Source organism: Cotesia typhae, unplaced genomic scaffold, assembly GCF_013202065.1.
Source record: "Cotesia typhae breed Kobodo isofemale line unplaced genomic scaffold, CoteBio_Ctyphae contig_33, whole genome shotgun sequence".
Classification (NCBI taxonomy): Eukaryota; Metazoa; Arthropoda; class Insecta; order Hymenoptera; family Braconidae; genus Cotesia; species Cotesia typhae.
The window spans coordinates 493,110-515,598 of record NW_027423741.1 but is presented as its reverse complement, the minus strand read 5'-3'; the positions used below and the strand labels follow the sequence as shown (position 1 = coordinate 515,598).

Below are 22,489 nucleotides of genomic sequence, written 5' to 3'. Positions count from 1 at the left end.
GGTTCATGATTTTTTTTTTTTTTTTTTTTATTAAAAAAATTCTCTTTCACGATTGTTTCGTTTTTCTGCCAACTGATATTAAAAACAAAAAAAAAACCGCTCACTAAAAGTAAACTTTTTATGAAACAATTTATTTTATATTTACAAAACTATCCGCAGTTGATATTAAAACAATGTCGTCTTTATGTACTCGAAGCTGTTGACTTGCTAACAACGAAAATAATCTGAAACTCTATAAAATATTCAGCTTATGCAAATGCATTGATTTGCCAAACAAAGGCCTGGATAATAAATACTTAAAATTTCCATGACAAACATGAAAACCAAATGTACACTTTAAAACGGGTAATTGAATATAAAGTAACAAAGACTCGGCAGCTTCTGTTTTTGCCTCGAGTTTCTTCTAACAAGCGAAGACAGAAAGACTGTTCTCCAGTGCGTGTTGTTATCTATCTTTACGGTCTAACACTTGGAAGGTATAAAAAAAAAATTAGAAGTAGGTGGAGCAGATAGACGGTAGAGGGTAGATGGAAGCCTGATGCTCACGTTGTCGTTGCTTAATTAGAGGTTAAAAGCACGTTGAGAATTTTCTGTCATCCACTAGCGGTTGGGGGTTGAGGGAGTAGGTATTTTATTTTCTTGCTTAGCTTTCATGGTATGCAGATACGTAGTTACATATGTATAAGTCCCGTGTACAGAATTACACGGAGCTATTATATGGAATGTTAGTATGTTTGTATTCGAAGGGTCTACACGTGTAGTTGAGCTTGTAGTGCATATATAATACGACGGTGACGGTAGTTTCATCGTTACTCCAGAATAAACAACAAGTCTTCTCACGGGTGAGCGAACCAGGTTTGAGTTATCGAATTCCGTGAATATTGAAAGTTTTAGTTTTAGTTTACTCTGTTTAAGCACTACAAAATAAAGTACGTAATGGTAAATCTTGAAAGACAATTTTCTTTTATAAATATAAGAGCATCAATATCTTTTCTATATATATATATATATATATATATATATATATATATATGAGTATATTGTAGCTAAAAGTTTTTCATTTGACCTCTTTATCTTTAGCTTTATCTTTACTATACGCTACTAGAGCTGCCTTTCTCGTGAGTTGTGTTTTTGTTTTCAGTTATCCTTTTAACGTGTTTCAACGTCGAACGTACAGTATAACTATATCAAGCGCGTCTTTTATTTAGGTATTTGCTCTTCGCTTTCGAGAAAAGGCCAAGACTTTGGGGTTTTACCCCTTTGCCTTTTATCGTTTCCTACAAAATGTATTGCTCGGAAACGGGGCTGCGCCCTCAACTCAACTTCACCCTTACCCTTACGCTTCCTCTTACTTACCGTTCTTTCTAATATAATCCAGCTTTTATGTATTAAACCAGATAAATTTATGGAGATAACTTTTCACATACACCTTTGTTATGCCTTTTGGTATATACATCACTTAGTTATTTAAATAAAAAACAAAGTGATAAATTAATTTCACGCGGAACAATAATCCTGAAAAAATTTTATTAAATTATATTTCTGAATTCATAGATGCGCTTATGTAAATACTATTGTGGGAAATTTACATTCGCTTATGCTATTTTCACGCTCTAAATACTGTCGTTAGCTCTAAATGCTGTTACTGTTAGCTCAAAATTATCCTGTTTTAATTAATGGTGTGAATTGTTGATTTTTCATTTAGTTTGATCGTTTCTTATTTAGTGTTTGCTAATTTATTTTTTATTATGATTATTCTAATAAAGAATATTTTTATAATGTTTAAAAAATAATTACAGAATAATCATAAAAAATAATAACTTTAAAGAAATGAAAATATTCCAGCAGACCTGTTTTCTCATTTACCATTTATGTTAAACTCTATTAAAAAACTAATTATTTCGATATAAATGTAATAATAATAATGTTTGTGAATAGGATGTAAAAAGTATAAAGTAATACGAGAGTCGACTCAAAATGAAAGCATTTTATCAAACCAATCGTCAGTAGTTAAAGTTGAAACTTTTAACAAGCTCGTTAGTTTGCTCCTTTTTTTCCAGAACTCGCGTGCCTTCAATTTATTTTTTTGTTCCCTCTGCTTCCCTTCTCAACCCAAAAAAAGTATTAAATTGCAATTTATACAACAAATAAAACTAATTTAAATCCGTTTACCTCTTATCGATATAATTTTATATTAAAGTAATTTATTATCTATTAAGTGTTTAACATCCGTTAACAATAGTTTAACGGAATTTCAATTTGCCAGTCGCAATGTCGGTTAGATATATATACGTATACATATAGATGCCCTGCCGTCTGTACTGGTGACTCTCCCTCGCTCTCTCAGAGAAGTTTTGAGCTCTGTTGAACAGACAATCACATCACATGGCCCGACGAATTGGTTCATTACAAGAGTAGATATACACAATTAATTAACTCGCGGTTCGCTACATTCAAATCTCGTAAATAGGACTTTACGATAGCTCAATGGCTTTAGATAAACATAAAATATCCGGTTGAAGCCTCACTCGAATCTGCATTGCTGTAAATTTATTTATTCTTTTTAAATTAATTATTTACGCGGACTAGTATCGTTGTGTTATCGCACATGTGCTCTTAGTTCCATGTTAAGGCTGACTCTACGCCGATCTTCACTACTTTATGCGTAAGCAAATAATACCGCATCTGACGTTATTATTTTCATCTAAATTAATTATTTTTTTTTTTTTTCTTGAACTATAATTCAATTTCCATCATTAGTAAAAAACTCTTCATAACATTTCTATTTAATTTTTCTTCACTACATATAATTTATGGAGGAACGAATAATTGATTTCCGATTTTCACTGAATAAAATATGCCGATTATAAAAAATAAATATCTCTCACTGCGATGATAAAAAAAAATAAATTTATATTTATCACGTGAATGATTGAAGCGTCAGCTTGTGGATTTCGAGCTTTTTAATTATTATGATAAATTCATCAGGTTTTATCGAACGATAATAAAATACATAATGGTAATGATAATGAAAATCCAATCGGTCGCAAAATATATATCGTTAGCGTGAAACAAAGGAAATAAATTAAACATAAATTTCGCGTTAATTCAAAAGTGACGGGATAAATGTTATTCAATGGTATGGTATTTCTCTCTTGGATAGGATTTTATAAAGTTACCATTGAAACGTTAACATGTATTTAACACACACGATGCTTTTACTGTATAAGAATTTAATTGAAATTTTAATTTCACACACCGATCATTTCATTTAAAAAACATTATATACTCTATTTTATATCTAAACTTACCCATGGCATTTTTGCTGCATGCTGATAATTAAATGCAACCCTTTTGCAACAGAACGCGTTCGCCGTTTTTTACCCAGACAACGGCTTTCATACACAGTTGAGCATACTTTTGGCTATTAATTAATTCAGCTGTAATTCACAGGATATTTATGCCCCTAACGGAAGTTACAATAATTATTCAGGTACGACGGATATTGCGTGGGATGGGTACAGCTATAATTTATATTGTAACAATTGCCATTTAAATAATTGCCAAAAATATCATAATAAAATAATAACGACTCAGAGCTGTTTTGATCACGATCAATTAATATTTTATACAAACTTTGTTCGTCATATTACAATGGTCCATAATTATTTTCACAATTTACTTCAAATTCAATTTCTCATCATTTTTTAAAATTAAATTTCAATACGTCCACTTTGGCGCACTTATTTTATGCACTCGCGATTTATAAATCGTCTGTTTAATTCACTATATATTTATCTATTAATTTTCGTTTTATTTGTTGTTTATTCATGTAAGAAAGCTGTTAAACGTCTGTATAAAAAAAGGTAGGAGTAAAGATTCATCTTTTGAGATAACAGTTTTTTATTCATTCGAGTCGAGGGTGATTTTTTTATCTGTTTCTAAGGCGTCACCAGTGGCTGTTTCAAATTAAAGCGACAGTAGTCACGGCCAATAATGTCCTCCTTGGGTATCTCCTCTTCCAGTGGCTCGACTCCCTCTGCAGCCATTCGATCTCTCACCTGTTTAAACAGAAAAAAAAAAAAAAAACTTTAATTGTTAAGTGGTTCATCAATTATTTCTATCTTTTATTTTGTCGATAATTAATTATTATTTTTTTTTTTTTATTGAATTGTAATTATTATTATTATAATTCGAATGTTCATTAATTATAAATTATTAAGTAGAACTTTTTTACGGGTAATTGAGTAAACGAGAAAATATTGACCTACTTAAAATTAGAAATTCAATCAATTATTCTAATAATGAAAACATGGAGAGTTAAATATTGACGGTGAAAATGTTTCAATTTTTAATGAATCAACTAATTGATTTATTGTGGCACTTTTAATGGTGCATTGTAGAAAAAATATTCATATTCATATCCAGTTTGTTCGTAATTATAATAGTACGCTCGAATTGTGAAATTGTTAGAATAAAAAGTCAATAATGTATTTTAATGATTTCTCTGTGGAAAAAATTTATGATTAATTTTTTTTTAATTATTGAAGAGGAATTTTGTTTAGAGTTTGAGTTTTACATGAATACTGAAAAGTGAAATATGTAAAATGTCACGGAAGAGAAATTATGTCAACTTTAACGGAAGGTTAATCTATTACAAAGTTACTAGTAACTTTTAACCTCTAAAATCCTCTAAAACTTGCCAGTATTTCTCTTAGTCTCTAGAAGCCTCATAAACTTGTTGGTATTTCTAGCAGATTCAAATCTAATATAACTTTATTGAGTCATTCTAATTTCAATGTAAGTACGCTTAATTCTGTAAGCTTATTTTGACGTAAACTTCGGTAGTTTCCGGTTTATGTTTTCGAGTGGTGATTTATTTTAACGAAATTACTTTTCAAATAAAAATGATATTGCAACAGCTTGAAAATGAATAAACTCAGCAATTATACCGATATATATATATATATATATATATATATATATATATATATATATATATATATATATATATATATATATATATATATATATATATATATATATATATATATATATATATATATATATATATATATATATATATATATATGGTTCCTGAAGAAACAATTCATATTTAACGAGGGTTTTAATGTCTCAATCGATTTATATCGACACTTGAATGGGAAATAGTAAAAAAAAAAAAAAAAATAGGAACTTTATGTATTTTTCTACCCAGAGCGTTCAAGGCCTGAGAAATAAATATGCTTGGATTTTTATTGAGTGATATTGCAGGGATGAAAAATATTATTTTGGATACTTTAAATGGTGGGCAATAAATAGCGATCTAAAAGCCAGGATGGTAACAAAAAAATTATGTATAAATGTACGTCGGTCTTTCGTAGTAGATTTAGAGTGTATTAAAAGCTTTAAAAGCCTTTCATGAATTTTCGGTAAGCCTACAATATTATTGAAGGCGAGTGCGGAGAAGTACGTAAAAGTTTTCCGATTACAATCTTTATTCAAGTTGTGAGTAACCTAATTAACCCCGCGCGTCTTTACATTTTGAATAATTAGATTTTGTTATTTCTTTTTGTTGAGATAATTGTGTTGTATAGTGATTCAAAAGTTTCAATGAATTCGCGTTACTTAAAAGCATAAATATTTAAATTATAATAAATAGAGTTTACAGTAACTACAGTGTTTTATTTTATTATAAAAGAGAGTGTAATTATAATTTTGTTTGATAAAAACTTTTTTCGCAAATGGATGTCGAGGGCACCAAAGGAACGGGCTTAAATATTTCACTTTAAATCTGATTATTTCCTTTCTGTGAATTGTAAATATATATGTATATAAATTTTCTTGTTAAGGAAGTTATTAAAAATTTTAATTCACTTTAATTTCATTTGTTTATTGTTTTTAGTTAATTAATTAAAAGTTCTATTCGCGATAATTAAAGAACTTTAAGTATTTTTTATAATTCTAAAATAGGAATGCGGGATCGTTCGCCTAGCCAGAAATATAACGGTCTTATCGTTAATGAACACTGGAATTGTATAGTGCAGAGTATAGAGTACGGCTAAAAAGAAAAAACATGAAAAGCAGAGAAAATAAAAAATAAAATTGACAAACAAAATGAGAATGAATGGAGATGGAGATGCGCATCGGCCTAAATTTTATTTGGGCTGTCACATACAAAGCATCGCGTTCTCACCCCTCATCGGGTCTGGAGTCTGGGTTTTCCAATTAAACGAGGATTGAGATAAAAGAAATGCAGGCAAGGATGCGATAGAATTTTTCATATATGCTCGTCTCGGTGACAGTAGACAGTGTAGTCGCAATGCACCTTCTACCTTCTATTATACTCTACTGCTCCTCTATATCTATATACCTTCTTTTATATAATAGGAGATATGGAAGACAGTAATGTGTGGTTCCGAGAGTGTAAAACCGTCAGACTCGGCATTGCAGGAGTTGACAATCCAGTTCCTAACATAACAGGAAATGAGCTCGAGACATACCGCAACCTCTAATAAAATTCACTAATGTATTTTCTCATTTTTTATTAAATCTACAGTAGAGAAAACCTTCTGTTATTAAAATAGACCTAGATGGAAGCTTAAATGCGGAAGTAGGTTTCACAAATTGTTATGAGTTATGAATAAAGAGGGTTAACTTCACATTACTTAATTGGGTTCAAAAATATATATATATATATATATATATATATATATATATATATATATATATATATATATATATATTTTTTTTTTTTTTTCAACATTTATACTAATTTTAAATCAATTAAAAATTATTCACTCCGCAAATTTTTTACAGTATAAAGATCGATAAATAAAGCAAATTATGCAATAAAAGCAAAAAGATAAATTTTATGCGCGAAGATATTAGTTTATCGAATAAAGGAGAAAGGTGTTGGCTACATCTTTCGAGGAGCATTGAGTGTGGTGCTTCAATATGGAACACCAAACGGTAGACTTATGGATACATAAGTAGCTGAATTGCTTGGCGAGAAGGAGAGATAAAAAGAGAAAGAGAGGAGGAGGAGGAGGATATATAGAGCCCCGAAAGCTCCAGTTTGAGAGGGTGCCTGAGAAAAAGTCTCTTTCTTCCTTATTCACGGATAATATTAGCGATAAAGCCTCTTAACTTTGATATAAGACTCGACTTTTCTCATTCACCCATTCTCAGTGTCACCTCAATAACCCATCGTATTTTATTTTTTGCTTTCCATTTCCGCTCTATTTATATTTAAATATAAAAAAAACTTGAGATTTTTACAGTACCAAGTTTGTATACATTTGTTAAATTATTTATTTCATTTATTAAGATGAGATTTCATTTAGAGATATGCTAAAAGGTTGCTCGAAATAGGACAGATGAATAATGCCAGTAGGTTTTAAGTTCCCTGAATTACTTAATTTTCATTATAATTTTAAAAAAGGAGCTTTAGTTCTTATCATTCTGAAATATTATTTTTTTTAAGTTCGAGCCAAGTAGGGTACTTCAAACTAATTGAAAAACATTATTTTTATCAATCATCTTTTTAGATAACGGGGATTATCTAAAAGTTAATAACTAATATGTTATTAAGAGATATTTATTTTCAGGGGTGTAGTATAAGACTTATAATGCTCAGCATCCCTCGTTTTCAATAAAAGTCAAATGGATCAGATCCTTAATCGACGATTATTAAACTTGGTAGATGCTCAGTAGGCTATTTTTTTTTAAGGATGAAAAAAATTATTATAAATTATTGAGGGGTATAAAAATTCGGTTTAGTTTTTAGTGATTTTTCACGGGTCGTAATTCAGATAAAATTGCTGGTAAAACCATGAAAAAATATTTTCTTCACTTTTCAAGCTGTAATAAATTTTTCATTTTATTTTGAATTTTATGTTTTAATGATCATTGAATGAAAGAATTAGTGTAAAACATGAAATTTTGAATTTTTTAGCGGTGTCAGTTCTGTTCTCTATAAAATCTTTCAAAGTTCCTTGTTATAAGTTAAAAAATATGAACCCAGTTTACTCTAGGAACATGAAAAAAATTTTATCATGTGAATCAATGATTTTCATATCTACAAAATTGCCTCAATTTCAAAGTAAAACGGTATCGTTGAGTATTTTTCGAGCTTCTGACGCTGGTGAATATAAAAATAACCGATTTTAATGGTTCGAATGCTGTAAAAACCGCTTAATAAGGATTAAAGTGGATTTATGATCGGATTCGTGGTTATAACAATTTCAAAGATTCAAGCAATGGTGGAAAATTTTTTTTTTATAAATATTTTCCGAGAAATGTCGATAATATGCATACATTTTTATTTTTAACATTCATCTTTTATATAAAAAAATTATAAGAAAATCGGAATTACCTAAAGGATGAAAACAATTGTGTGTAATTGATTAATTTTAGGGAAAAAAAATTATTAATTAAAATTGAAAGAAAAGTTAGAGGAATTCTGAGGGTGCTTAATGATGGATGCGCACGCGCTTTTAATTCATAGTTTGTGGTTATAATTGATCGTTAATTATATTCTGACGCATTACGTGTCAAAGTCATTTGTGTTGCTCATGCTCGAAATGCTTGGTGTGAGATAAATTCCACCCAGTATCTCAAAGTATTTAGAGCACTGATGCAGATGTAGAGAATGTTTAGTATCCGTTAATATATCCCTTTATATATATATTGTGTATCTCTCAGCAGAACACTAAGAATGTGTTGCTACTCATGCTGCCGTAGCTTTGCCTTGAGAAACTTTACATTAACACCCCAAGTTTAACTTAACTTTAAACTTGATGCCATTAGTTATTGTAACTCGTTTGCTGTCTTATTTGTTTTAACCTTCCGTCAAATTTAATTTTAAGAATTTACATTTTTCATCAACGCATTCCGTAATTAGACAAAATATTAAATAATTTTAATTTTAATCATTAGAAAAAAATTGATCGAGGGTTTTAGATGTAACTTTAAAAATTCAAAATTACTAAAAATATACTAAACTTGTCTACGAATCAAAAAAATTTTTTTGTCTGCATTTTCATAATTATTATCACCTTTTTCAGAATTATGACAAAATTTATTATCAACTATGTCTCTCATCCATCTTCTATAAATGCAATTTACTAAATATCAGAGCTATTGGAAATTAATAGGTAATCGATTGAGGTAGAACATACCTTAGTATGTTGGCTCACGTACTTATCGTTGTATCGAAATTAGACTTTGTATACCTTGATATATGATTAGTCACGAAGATAGTGAAGGTACTCGTATATACATTACGTATTGAATATATTATAGAGTGTATAGGTACGTCGACTGACACGATAAATTGTTGATTGTCTCCATTGTGAACACTTGAATTGCATTATCCTCGATAGATAAATGTGAATTATTTAATCAGTCAAGTGGAGTGTTAAATCAGAGTGACATTTTAAGTTTAATCGACTAAATGGAAATAAGTGTATAAATAGATGAAAGCTTTTGTCGTGAAAGCTTTATAAAATTATAGCAATTTTTATCATCATTATTATTATGTGGTAGGATAGAATAGAATCTACGTGAGTTTTACTACTGAACGAAGCAATCATCTTTATGAGAACTTGTTCACGTGTGTGGATTGTCTCGGCAAACAGTTTCTGTCTTATAGCAAATCGATTTGCCTCGACTTGATTGCGGGAATACTGTTACAGAAACACACGTAAACCCGCTGGTCACCCTATAAATCACTTAGAAGGTTTCAGTCTACCACAAACATATATCTATATGTCTAGGTATGGAAGCACGTATATACATACTTACAGATATAGAAAAATTCTTAAAAAAAAAAATAAAAAACTCCAATTTCAATTTTTAAAAGTCACGTAAGGTTTGCTCTCAAATTTATTATCTTTTTTTTGGCTTCAAATAAAGCGCGTAAACATTTATTTGCAACTCATTCGTGATTCTCTTTAAAGATATTGAATATGCGAAGTTCTATAAATATAATTTTTTTTTAAAGACTTTAAAGATTTATAACAAAAATATTTTTCAAACATTTCACAAATCCACAAAATATCATAATAAGGAAAAAAAGTTGTGAAATACATCGATCTCAAGCTCTGACAGCAAATGAAATTTTTTTAATCAATCATCCCCACACCAAAAAAATGTGTATTCACAAATCACGGCAAAGTATTATTCATATAATATATACACGGAGTTTCCGAGAGTTCTATGAGAAGTGTCATGAAGTTGGGATATAGTTAAAACTTTAGATCCAGTATGACATCTGGCTTGTTGTGTATTTCTTTGTATATATTTCCATTTCATTGGCAAAGTTCCATAGTTTTAAAAAAAATAATATACAGCATAAAAAGGTAACAACTTTCTCTATGATCTCCATTTAAATTCAAGATTCGTATGGTTTATTAAATCCGTTAGTCTGCAAGCTTGTGATTAATATTTACTTTTTTTTTTTTTTTTTTTTTTTTTTTTAATTTTATTTTGAGAAGAAAAAAATTTCCACCTTCCAGTCTATTATAAAGTCTGCAGACTGCCTGATTTTTAATCTTCTTTTTAATCGATTACCCTTTATACTCTATTAATTGATTTTAATTCACCTTTTTTTATCTGTGGTTATTGAAGTTTTTTATTACTGACCTTTTTTTAAATTTCAAATCGAGTAACCCGATTAAAAGACTTGATTTTTTTTTTTTTTTTTATTTATTTACAAAACTATTATAATAAAATGCTAATAAGAAAAATGGTAATTACCTGTTCAACAGCTTTAAAAACTCGTATAAGATTCAACCCCGCGAGTTTCTGGATGTCTCCTTCCGACCATCCGTTGGCCAGAAGCTCTGCAAATAATTCCGGGTACTTGCTGACATCTTCCAGCCCCGTTGGGGTTCTGTAACCAACAGAAAAAAAAATATATACTCATATGCAATACTTAGTACATATAAAGGATGATAATTTTATTTGAATCAAAGTGGATTATACAAGAGTATGGTATGGAGTTGTATAGTGTGTTTTGTGTACAGTATGTGCTTGGAGGGCATGAAAGGTAGAATAGTTGGATGATATTTATTCATGGCACGAAGTCTCCAAAACTGGCAGTTATGTCGACTGCCTCGTGTTTATCGACCAACCGTGGTTTTAGTACCGTCTCCATTTTCCTCTCTTTCCTCTGCTCTGCTCTGTTCATCTCATTCCACATCTCACATCTACCTCGCCAATTTCCGAATTTGAGTTTCCCTCAAGCTTCGAACATTTCTCCCGCAGCGGTCTATCTACCAGCTACCAGCTAACAGCTACCAGCTACCAACCTACTCGTCTTACACTAGACACTACCCACTCTCTATTGCCAGCCTCGATCGTGTTCATCTCTCGTATACTCCGAACAATGCACATCGGATGAGAACGAGAATTCTCAATCCGAGATTTCGCTTTAGGTTATACTCTGATATTCAAACTTTAATGTAGTTTACGACTCGGAATTTGATTATTGTACACATGTGTTGATGAATAGTTAATTAATAAATCAACCTACAATACGGTTCTGGTACACGAGAAAAGAAAATTGTATTATTTACCATTCTATATAGCAACCACACAGATGAGAAAATTAATTTGAGTGAAAAGATAAAATTTTGAACCAAAGAAATAATTTTAGAGAAGCTAAGAATTTCGAAGCTTTTTTTTCTCCTTTAGATTCAGATTATTTTCTAAAGTTCTTTTGAGCTTTCTAGACCTCTTAACAGGATTAGCAACCAAAATTTACATTGTTTATTTATAAACTGTATTTTTATTTCTCTTTGTAATGTCTAAAAATTATAAAAGTAATAATGACATGCAATATTGCAATGTCTAAAGTTCGGAATAATAAATCAACCGAAGTAACACAAAGCGTCGAGTCATCCGACGATATACAAAAAGTTCTTTTAAGAAATTGGCTTTCACATCAGAGCTTTTCTCTTTAATCTCATATCCCTCTATATTGAAAGTAATTCCGAAGAAATCTCTGTGAGTGAGAGTGAAGTAAAAGAGAACGAGTTGATGCACGCTCTTCCTAATTTCCGTAAAAGCATATAAACGCGTCTAGCATTTAAAGTAGTTGTAGTATAAGTAGCATAACTTGTAGGTAGCAAAGGGCAAAGGTATTATAAAATAGGAAACGTAATGGCGTCGACACTGACACTCAAGAGAGCTGGCACAAAAAGGTTAGGCTAACCGGAGATAGAAGGCAATAGATGATAATTATGACATTAATTATTAAGTTCTGTCGAGTGACTGGAATTTGATATGTCGTTATGCATACTCAGACCTGTTCAGCACGATCCACGCGAATGGAAAAGTAAAATTACGTTATGTTGAAAACTGGTGGGTTGAAGAAAATGGGTTTCATGAAACTACTTATACTACTGCAATATAATGCTCCTCGTACCGTGCAAAGTAATATGAATTTTAATCTCACGTAAAAGCTTATTGGCGTTTTGGTTCCTTTAGTACACTAAATTTCTTGACAGACTTTAAGCAATCTATGCGCTCCATAGGAATACGACCCTATTAGTTTTTATTGTTTTTTTGTAGTGTCGGTACTCACATCAATTTATGACGTAGTATTATTGAGTTTTACATTCCTTCAAGGAATCTTTTGTTCGTAGACTTAACAGAGTCTGGAACTGTTCGGTGAATTGATCATTTAAATTTTTCTAATAGAAATTTATGAGACATTAACAGCTGGTCCCTGCGATTGCAGCTTTATAATTCTCTTAAGGCAATGCATTGAATATATATATATATATATATATATATATATATATATATATATATATATATATATATATATATATATATACATACTGTATACTAATCAGATCTCACTATGAGTTGTTGAGAGTTTGAATGGCCTTGTGTTTATCTACAGTATTGAAGCGTTCCTTCTCGACAACTCCGATATGGTGTACTGGTTAGCATACCTGGCTCTCACCCGGGAGATCCGGGTTCAATTCCCGGTATCGGAAATTTTTTTTTTTCGTTTTTAACACCATTTTCAATTTCAAAAAATTACAAATTTTATTTTTGTTGTTAATCAGTTTTAGTTAAGTTAAAAATCAACTTTTGATTTTTTTGAAAAACTTATGACTAGAAAATATAATTTTACTGTCAAAAAAAATTATTCATGCATTTGGTAAAATGAAATTAGTTTTTAACATATTTGTTAAAGCTTTTTCAATTCACAAAAATAGTTAAAATTTCATGTTATCAATAGTAATGATTATACTATAAAAACTTTGCCAAAATTACCATAGTATGACATACCAAAAATTACATTATGCATTCTAAACTTTATTATATTAGATAACAACAGCTGCCATTTCACGGTAGTAATATTTTAAATGTCATCATAACTGTTTTTAATATTCACTAAGATAACAGAGGTTACAACCCGAGTACTAAAACTAAATCAAATCTTGGTACCATCTCACATCAGCCATAAGAATACCATGTCATAAATTAACTCAATAGCCATTTCTATTCTACTTTACTGTAGTTGTAATTATCTCTGAAATATTTAACCATTTTTCTATTTTACTGCAATTAATTAAAGACATCGTTTTGTTAATATCTCAGCCTTTTATTTGTAACAAGCAACTTTTCCCAATCGTATCGTTCAGTGTTTAATAACAAGTTGGTATTGTTGTGTAAAGGTAATTTAGTTGTTAATTATACGCGAATCGGTATTTATATCACGTATCATATATCCTAGCAATCGATAATAAATATAATGATATAGTACAACATTTAATGTGTAGTGTAGCATGAAAAGGTTAGCTCTGGAGTATGCTGTCGAGAACCGGGAGTGGATAACGATAAGTACTATACGATTCCCATCGGGGAACAGAAGTATGCTCATGCAGGTGTAGAGTTTGGCAATGAATCGCCTACTCCACCCATTTTAGGTAGTAAAATTTAATCGCGGTTGTCCTTGTGGTTTTCTCTTTACTCCATCGACATCAAAATAGTGTATCCACTTGCTCCTTTTGCTCTTGCTTCCTTTTCTGTCTGATGCATTACATTACACTAAATTTCATCCTCCCTTTTCTCTTCCTCAGACTATTTATACGCGGGTACAAAAAAAGAGCCGGCTAATTTTAGTTTGAATTACTTTCAACACGCGAGGAAAAAACAAAATGAAAAAAAAGAAAAATCTCGAGGAACTTTTTATAAATTTATTTTCTCGATGTTTTATCTCCGTTTTCCGGCAAAACCATTACTTTTAACTTTGCCCACATCCCACATTGTTTTCACCCTTATCCATGTGTGTCTACCTCCACGTTTCCAACCTCAGATCTTTCATTTATCTATATAATTTTCACGTGCTTTGTGATGTTTGCTTTTATTTTTAGTCGCTTTCAATCTTTCTTAAACATGTAGATTGATCAGGGTCCGAGTCCGGTCTCGGGCACAATAATAATAGTCACAAAAATTTATTCCTGTAAAATAAATAATTCTTTAGTTTGAATGTCCTTTCTCTCCTCTCTTCGTTAATTCCCTTTCTAGTTGAGTATTATTTTTAAGGCTCGGGAATTTCGCACGACTAACAACGGCTTTAGCGGCAGATGGTTCGCCAAGTTGAGAGTCGGTTTTGGGTGGAGAAACCTCGTCGAATTTTTTGTCCTAGGTTTTTTTTTTTTTTTTTTTTTTTTTTAAATCTTGTAATCGGAAATCTCGAGCGAAAATGCCCATGTCGGGCGACATACCGACTGTGAGCTCGACCACTCGAGTATTGGTTGCTATAACAAATAACGAATCTTAAAAAATGGAAAATGAAAAATGAAAAAACTGAAAACTGCAGTGGAATGGAAATGGAAGTTTGAAATAAACAAATAAGCGAACAAATAAATAAATAAAATAAAATAAAAAAAAAAAAATATGAAACGAATCGGTAATCGCTCTGTTCCGAAGGATGCATTGTACAAAAGAATGCCGGCAAATAAAGTACTCGAGAATTGTGTAAGCATCATAACGGAACAGAACGCAAAAGAGAGCAAGTACGAATGAAATAGCAGAATGACTGTTGACGCGTCTCTGAAATGTTTATTTAATATCACGATATGACGATTGAGAGGAATGTAATGCATCAAAAGTACGAGTATAATATGCCTCAAACTACACGGCACGGTTATTTTGATCCATATATATATATATATATATATATATATATATATATATATATATATATATGCACAGTGTAATGTGTATATCCATATTTTTGTTTACTGACAGAATGTTTGACATTTATTATTTTTTATATTTTTTATTATTATTATTATTATTATATAAAATTTTGCAGAGTAATATTGAAATATATATTCAATTTCATTAGTAAAAAGTAATATACGTCGAGCTGTAGGTTTTAATTATTTTTCTATTAGAATACTTCAAAGTGATTGATAAAAGCCATAAGAACTGTATTCATTTGCAATAGGTTTCACTTTAACCATCATACAAATGAATTGAAAAACAATTTTTTTATATTATTTGGAAAATTTTGGGTTTTTTTTATGGTTTTAATTGAATACAGTTGAAACTAAACGAACGGATACCGAAATCACTTAAAGCAGTAAAGTTGCGAACGCACAAACAACAAAACAATCACCAATTAAAAAAACTTAATTATCAATTAATAGTTGATTGCAGACTAAGGGAGGAAAGTAGGACATTCCAATTCGCGTGTGAAATTGCCTACCGAGCTGAAGGCAAGGGTAGTAAATATACGCTGTAATATATAAATTCTGCCCTTTTATTATTTACCGTAATAATACATTCAAAAACACGGATTGTACATCGAAATTTTTCTATTTTAATATTACTGCACTGTGCGTATATTCTCACAAGTTATTTGTTTTACACATGACAGAGTTCATTTCGTAGATTTGATATGAATTGTAATAAATCCTTGTAAGATTTTCCACTGATGTAATAAAGAATCTATCTGTCAACGTCTATTTCACATATTACTTTTGTACGCATTGAAATAAATTATTATTTATTCTAAAGGTACATGCCAATCAAAACTATTGTTTTAATAAAAACTAAGACTGTTTTCATTTTATAGAAAAAACGTTATCTAAATTTTTTTTTGCTACTTAATTTTACTTAAAATTTATTAAAATTCAACTATCAAAAAAATATGAATTAAAAAAAAAAAAAGTAGATTTACAAAATTTATATTAATTAGTTTTATTAAATCTATTTGAATATTCATTTATGATAATAACCTTTTTGCGACGAAGAAATATTTTTTCAAAATTCTAATTTTTAATTAAAATATTTAAAAAATGAATGAGCTGAATTAATTATTCAGTTGGTTGAGCGAAAGTAATTTCAATTTACCGGACGTAAAAGAATTATTTTCGTTATTAGATTTATTTAAAAATACAATTTGTTACAGAAACGAATTTAATTACAATTATTCATACGGTTGGGTGAGTTTTAAAGTTAAAAATAAAATAAATAAAAATTTAATTCAACAATATTAATGCCTAGTACATTTTGATTAGATGTATTCTACGTGATACTTAAGCATTAACAACTTAATGAGAAATTCAGTCTTTTTTTCTCGCTAACAAAGGATTTATCTACGTAATCCTGCATGAAATATTTAATTAATTCAGAAGTTTAAAGCTGTCTGGTATATATTGTTATTAAAGGTACGAGCTTTCGTCCAGATCCTCCGCTCGTATTAGTTATCTTGCTTTCATTCTTACACTCCTTTATACTACTTGTGCCAGTCTTTTATACTGAAAAGTCCAAGTAAAGTACATACTACACTCGGGTCTGAGAAGCCCGCTTTTTGCTTAGAATAGAGATAGACTAGCCTCTTAATACATATTTATGCAATCTATATAATATGGCTTAACGCAGAATAAAAGAAGCTTTTTCTTCTCTGTTTTTTTCAAGCCACGTTCATTCATCGTGATTGGCGTTTACTCGAGTTGAAAGTATGCGCGAATAAAAATAATATTTGAAGATTATGATCCGATCTTTTCTACTTGAGTTATCGCTGAGATCGTTTATCCATCGAGTACTCGTTACAATTGCAATGTTTTTGATCAAAACGTCGAGTGTAGTGGCTCGTTAGAAATAAAATTAAATTGCAATAAATTTTAATTTATATAGGCTGTAATGTTTTAATTTAAATTAAATTACACATGACTATTGTTTTGACGGTCAGTTGCTTAATTAAAACCAATAATTATAAAACTCATGTTTTTAAATTGAGTGCATTTTTATTGCATTTAAAATACGTGATAATAAATATTATATTAAAAATTAAAAAATTCCTCGTTGTTTTACAAATAATATGTGAGCAAACTAATTTTTTTTTTGTTCTATAGAAATGGGTTTTTATGTTTGTTTAATTACTTTTTCAACTAATTAACCATTTGCTTCAATAAGTAAAAATTTTACTACTCAACATTTTTTGAAAACATTGAAACATCTCCCATAGGAAAATCTACAATTCGCATTTTAATAACTTTTCATTCAAAATTTGAATAATTATTATTCACTCCGAGATTAAATCTGTATACTTTACGAATTAACATAACATGTAATGGCAGTACGGTGGTGATGGTAAATTTCACCTATATATATATATATATATATATATATATATATATATATATATATATATATATATATATATATATATATATCTTTTCATAAATTTTATCTCACACAAAACAATAATGTGAAATTACAAAATTATTTTAAACTTTCTCATGATTACATTCCATCTCATTACATTTATTTTATATCCAACCGCTAATTATTTATGGAAACATAAAATAAATATTGCATAGAGTAAGTCGCGTTAATTCAGGGAACTTTACGACGAGCTTTTAATTGAGCATACTGAAAGCTCTACTCACAATTGAGCAAAATCAAAAATCAATGCAATGAGTAATATTGATCGGAAATTGATGTCAGCTTTTAAATGAATGCTTATATGAATAATTATTCCAATTAATTAAAAAGTCCTAGTATTTTTTGTGTTCCGAAAATTGGAAATGCAAATTATGTACTTTTCTGAAGGGTTTTTTCGCGAATGCCAAGTCCAAAATCTATTTTTAGTTTTTAAACTCCGTGAGAGGTAAAAAAAAAATTTCCAAAAAAATTATTTAGCACAAATTGTACCACAAAGTCAATTAGTGTAATCTGCTATAATGTCTAGAGTCAATTTGTTTTGATTTTTTCATCTCTGCGCTATCACATTTGAAATTCTACATTCTAGAACAATATAACCCAGAGGGTAAAATCCATACTTACAAATTGATCCCATCGTATCCAGCACCAATACCAACGTGGTCGATTCCCGCGACCTTTCGCACGTGATTGATATGCGCTGAAACATAAAATCCAACTACATGAAAATGTGTACATCGATACACACATATATGAAATCATATCGTCATAACATATATATATATATATATATATATATATATATATATATATATATATATATATATATGTAGATATTCGTAGATATGAAAGTCACAAAGTAACGATTGCCTCTGGCAACCCGCGTAATTGGTTATATGCGATGGACAAAACGAATTTTCATGCATAAATGTTATCTACTCTGACAATAATACTCACTAGCAACTGATATGTCAGTCGAACGAAAATTTTGAAATAACAACTGACAAAATTATTGAATAGATTGCTAAATTTAGAAGTTCACTTTCATATATTGTTATTGGGCTGTAACTGTTAAAATCCATCTCGGATTTACTTTATTCCCAGAGTTTTTGGGTATAATAGTAAAACAAAAGGTGAAACGAGTTATATAAATAATAGTAATCCGATTTGACGTATGCGTATACTTGAAAAACCCGATTGGTGTAACTCACTGCTCGGCAGTAATCCGCTTTGGACATCGTTTGTTCTTAACGAGCTATTAAAAGTCTTTTTTTACATCCCGTAGTTTAGAGACAATTAAACCCAAAAAACTAAATTACACGGTTTGACAGCAAACCAAACTAAAGGGTAATTTTCAATAAGCTTAAAAAAAAAAAAATAGAGTGATTGACAAAAAAAATTCATTTTGATACACTGAGAGAAAGAAAAATAATTGTCCAAGTAAGAATTCTTTTGCTCAAGAATTTATTAAAGAGAATCAATTTAATTTATTAATTTTTTTGTCAAAAGAATATTAATATCTATTTTTATTATGATAGGTGTACACTGAAAAAAAAATTAACTTGATTCATAAGATCTTTTACAAGGTACCTGTACAAATAACTTTACTTGAAATAACAAAAGAATGCTTTGATCAATTCGATTAATTTTCCGGACAGAAAATATTTTTGTCGAAATTTTTTTTTTTTATACAAGTATTTCTGTTATTTCAGTATATGAAGAAATAATAGGACCCTTTATATAAATTGTTTTAAATATTGAATTAGTAAAATATTTGTAAAAGTATAATAATTATGAAAATATATTGAAAAGCAACAAGGCATTTTTTTTTTTATAATAAAATGAATTTTTTATCGATCATTCCATACATATTTAAAACTTATTTAAAATTATTTTACAGGCTTTAATTTGATTTGCTATTAAACTATGTTTTTCTATTGAATCAAATTATAATTAATTTAAAAATTTTTTAGCATAATTGAATTTTTATGTACTGGGCAGTAATTTAAGGCAGCCACGTGTTGAATAAAAATTTTTAAAAATATATAAATGAAGGATAATAAACCAAGCGGGAAGACTAATTTAACCGAATTATTGAATCACTGGCAACATGACAAATCCAGTGTATACATTTACCAGGAGATTGAGTGGAAGCCAGAGGAGAGACAGAGACAAAAGGAGAGAGAGAGAGAGAGAGAGAGAGAGAGAGAGAGAGAGAGTAAAGTGGTTTAATCGTGACTAAGAGACGCGACTCGCTAGTAGATTAAGTGACTCCACGATGAGATTATATACATCCCGGTAAATGGAATTGACGTTCTCCGCGTGTGATAATCGCGTTTAAATTATTCAACTGTTCCCTTTTCAAACTTTATCATAAAGCCGAGATTAATCAAATAAAAATCAACTAAGAAACCTGCGATATACGTGATTTAAGTCGAGGAGAATGTTGCGAATTATCGTTACATAACCTAACGAGGGTGAGATTCAAAGTTTTAAGTATACATTTAATAGATAATATCCTTCACTTTAACACACTGGCGTGAGATCGCGAGAATGAAAGCCTCGTCCAACAAACGCGTGTTTCGCTTTGGGTTTACCTTAGTCTACGTATATACTACTAGTTCTATCTCTTATTTAAATGAACCCTCTTTCTCTTTTCGACGGGCAATAATATCCTTGGCAAAATTGGCAGCTCCCTCGAGAGACACTTGGCGTTGAAATTTTCCCCAAGAAATCTAGTGTAGTAAGGTACGGGTTGCGTTCGGTTCCTCTGAACGTTCGTTGATTTAAACCACTGCCAGCGGCAAATCCCACGCGAGGTTGTACACTCGCCCGAAAAGGGAGAGAGGGAGAGTAACTATAATAAGAGGAGAGAGAATAAGACGCGAAGACCGCGAATTTTAAAATGCCTCGAGGGCAACTGTATTCAAGAGATTTAATTATCCTTAATTCAACACGACTAAGTGGTTTTAAGTGACTAGTCTCATTTTAAATGCTATTAACTCTGAAGAAAAAATGAGCAAATAATTATAATAATGTGTGCAAAGTAAACCGAGGCATAGAAGGTTTTGAATTTAATTACTTTTCTATTTAGGTGATTAACAAAATTGATTCTTTAATCCTTCATACTTATACTCGCGTGTAAATTTCAGACATATCGAGCGCCGAGGGCGTGATGAAGATCTCGAAATCAAAGGGGCTCTGTAATTGAAAATAATCCTTTGTTTGTTATACGAAATTAATCTGTATTTGAGAGTGATAAGGAGTTTTAGGGATGAACTCGCACTTAGTGCACTGCATGCTCGGAGGAAATTTCAATTCGTGTGTACTTGAGCCGCAGGCGAGGATTATAACTCCTTGATTTTAATCCTTTATAAATATTTCACGGAAAATACAGCAATTTTTTTGAGTTTTTAAAATTTTTATTTTGTAAAATAAGGATTTAGGACATTATCTAAATTAATAACTATTAATCTCAATTATATACTCACCAGCAACATCTGCAAGCGTTGATTTTTCGCCGCAGCTTATGAAATGTGGGTAAAATGATACCATGACTATGCCTCCTGATTCGGCCTGGTTGGGTATAAAAAACACAATTAATCATTACCAAATTTTAGTTTTGTCTGAGAATTGAAGAACAAAAAAAAACTTACAAGTAATTGAAGGGCATGATCGGGAACATTTCTTGAAGAATTGCATAGTGCATGAGCGCTGCTATGACTAAAAATTACCGGAGCTTTAGAAACACCCATGGCATCTAACATTGTTGGTACAGAAACATGAGAAAGATCCACCATCATTCCCAGTCTGTTCATCTCGAGAACTATGCTCTGAAAAAAAGAAACAAAATGCTTGTGGGTATAATGGATTCTATTGTTGAGCTTGGAATTGGGAACTCGAGACAATTGTTGATTCTAGACCCCGTTATACGTAAATGGTACGCTGCTGGTACTGTTACTGTTATTAGTACTACTGGTTCAAGCGTCTGGTTACCATCTCCTACCTTTGTATCGGATTCAATGAAAATAAGGTTGGAAGATTCGATGAGCTGCGGAGAAAATCGGATCTTACTTGACTGTTGTTTTGAATAAAAATGTCAAGATAAAAAAGATATTAATAAAGCGGGAGCAAAAAGTCTTGAAATAATATTATCTTTTATGCTCTTAAATGTGCAGTGGCTCGGATCTTTAAATTTTTATAGCAAATATTCGAACCTTTCTTTCTTTCTTTCTCAATAAATGAGACTGAGTAGATCACAGCTCAAGAGCTCAGAGATACTTTTAAGAGACAAAGGATTATAAAATATATGCAATAAAAAAAAAGAAGTAGAAAAATAATGGTGAAAGTACAAATGAAAGAGTAACATTGAGTCAGTGACACTTATTGCCCTGTCTCTTGATAGGGTATCACTATTTTTTATCCTATCCGGCTCGTCGATTTACACCTTGAATTCCAATGTGCTTCCTACGTCAGCATGTCCTGGTATTGCACCAGAATTCTCAAATCCCACCCACCGCCCAAGGATCCTAAATAAACAACCGGCTGCTGCATATGTCAAATATAAATTCCCCAGCCGGCAGATGGAGCTTGAATTTAAGGAATAAAAGTTAAGCTTTTATGAGGACAAAAATTCCAGGAATTTCAACTCATAAATCATTCTGATTTTTTATTTTGCTGAAGAGAGATTAATATTGCAACTCTTTATGGTCCTCTTTCAGTTTATCTGATCCCGAGAATATCTGACAAAGCGTTATATGATCAGATTAACCTACATCAGAAATTT

General features: G+C 30.4%; 1 protein-coding gene and 1 non-coding gene across 4 annotated transcripts in view; one reads left to right on the top strand and one right to left on the bottom strand.

Moving 5' to 3' along the window:
• Positions 1-3,327: 3,327 nt before the first annotated feature.
• LOC141526353 (dipeptidase 1) overlaps positions 3,328-22,489 on the bottom strand; it is a 53,049-nt gene continuing 33,887 nt past the window's right edge. For all 3 annotated transcript variants that reach the window (XM_074241336.1, XM_074241335.1, XM_074241338.1), the window contains exons 7-11: positions 21,360-21,536; positions 21,195-21,279; positions 18,328-18,403; positions 10,762-10,897; positions 3,328-4,061 (exon numbers count right to left, since the gene is read on the bottom strand). In XM_074241336.1, the coding sequence (XP_074097437.1) occupies positions 3,942-4,061; positions 10,762-10,897; positions 18,328-18,403; positions 21,195-21,279; positions 21,360-21,536 (594 nt within the window). In that variant the 3' untranslated portion in view covers positions 3,328-3,941. The remainder of the gene's footprint in view (positions 4,062-10,761; positions 10,898-18,327; positions 18,404-21,194; positions 21,280-21,359; positions 21,537-22,489) is intronic.
• Positions 12,942-13,013, top strand: Trnae-cuc (transfer RNA glutamic acid (anticodon CUC)). Its single transcript has one exon. It is a non-coding gene; the product is annotated as a tRNA-Glu (tRNA).